Source organism: Poecilia reticulata, linkage group LG1, assembly GCF_000633615.1.
Source record: "Poecilia reticulata strain Guanapo linkage group LG1, Guppy_female_1.0+MT, whole genome shotgun sequence".
In the NCBI taxonomy this organism is placed as follows: domain Eukaryota; kingdom Metazoa; phylum Chordata; class Actinopteri; order Cyprinodontiformes; family Poeciliidae; genus Poecilia; species Poecilia reticulata.
In genome coordinates this window covers 9,606,071-9,607,305 of record NC_024331.1, presented here as the reverse complement: position 1 = coordinate 9,607,305, position 1,235 = coordinate 9,606,071, and the positions used below count along the sequence as shown (strand labels likewise).

The 1,235-nt window shown below is 39.6% G+C and overlaps 2 protein-coding genes across 2 annotated transcripts in view; both read left to right on the top strand.

The window, feature by feature from the left end:
• LOC103462413 (complement C3-like) overlaps positions 1–316 on the top strand; it is a 21,001-nt gene extending 20,685 nt beyond the window's left edge. Inside the window, exon 16 of the mRNA XM_008405182.1 lies at positions 230–316. Coding sequence (XP_008403404.1) covers positions 230–316 — 87 coding nt within the window. The remainder of the gene's footprint in view (positions 1–229) is intronic.
• asf1bb (anti-silencing function 1Bb histone chaperone) overlaps positions 181–1,235 on the top strand; it is an 18,842-nt gene continuing 17,787 nt past the window's right edge. Inside the window, exon 1 of the mRNA XM_008434917.2 lies at positions 181–485. Coding sequence (XP_008433139.1) covers positions 377–485 — 109 coding nt within the window. The 5' untranslated portion in view covers positions 181–376. The remainder of the gene's footprint in view (positions 486–1,235) is intronic.

Sequence of the window (1,235 nt, the reverse complement as noted above, 5' to 3'; positions counted from 1 at the left end):
TTCTAATTTTTTAAAACAAATTAGTAAATAGTAATATTTTGAAATACATTTATCCAAAAAACATTGTTAGAGTGAGTGGGCGCTGTTTTTGTCCTGAGATCTTTAGCTGCTGTTTTCTAAATGAACGCTAGGGGGCTGCAGCACATTATTCATGAATGCGTCATCAGCGGAGAAGAAAAAAAAGAAAGTGACGCACTTCCTCTTGCCAAGCCGCCGATGGGTTGTGTAGGTGTTCTCTGAGAATAAAGGCTTGAACTTTAACTACACGAYTCGACAGCCGGCTGTAGAGCTGCGACAGAACAGTGCTCAGTAMTAGTTTAGGATTCTTTGCAGCCAAATTAATCTTCGAGGTTGAAGTGCGTCTTAATTTTCTGTCATGGCAAAGGTACAGGTGTTAAATGTTGCTGTTTTGGACAACCCGAGCCCATTTGGAAACCCGTTTCAGTTTGAGATAACGTTTGAATGCATGGAGGATTTACCTGAAGGTGAGTTTTCTTTTATTGTCAGTAAAATCACATCTCTGTGAGCTGTTGAGTTTGGGCGCTCTTGGGTTTTTATGAAGTGTTAACGTTACTGTGAGAAAGCGTAACACACCAATATGTCGCGTTTATGCATTGTAGTTTACCTGAAAATAACTTACCTTATGCTTTATACGGTTTGTATGCATTTCTTTATACGAACTGTTAAAAATTGGCGCTGGCGCGTTTGTGCTGACAAGCCCGCCTTCTGCTATAGCTGATTGGCTCTTTTACCAGTGCGTCAGTGTTTTCCGACAAGATGATTGGCTGGCGGCATTACATCGGTATGTCAAGGAATTGCCGCGAAATACAAATTCCTGCCGTGGATTAAAATACCCAGAAATAAACTGTGCCTTCTTTTAGAAATAACCTCTCGTTTGTGTTTGCTCATTTGTTTACGTTTCATTTTTTGAGATTTTTTTCTGTCGTTTTTTTCCACTTCTGTGTGCTGCGGTTGTAAAGAAAGCATTATTAAATGTGGGAAAACGTAGCCGCGAAAACCAACCATAACAAGGTTTGCTATCAACAAACTGTCATAAACCTGCCTTTTTTGGGGCGCATTTTTCATTAGATATAAGGTGTTATTTTGCACATTTTAGTGTTCGTATTATGCTTGAGCTAGATGTTTGTCATTCAAGCCCCTTTAATTTAAAACGGAGCAAAACCGGTTAGAATCAGATGCAACATTTTCTGCCCGTCATTGATCCATTTGCAGTT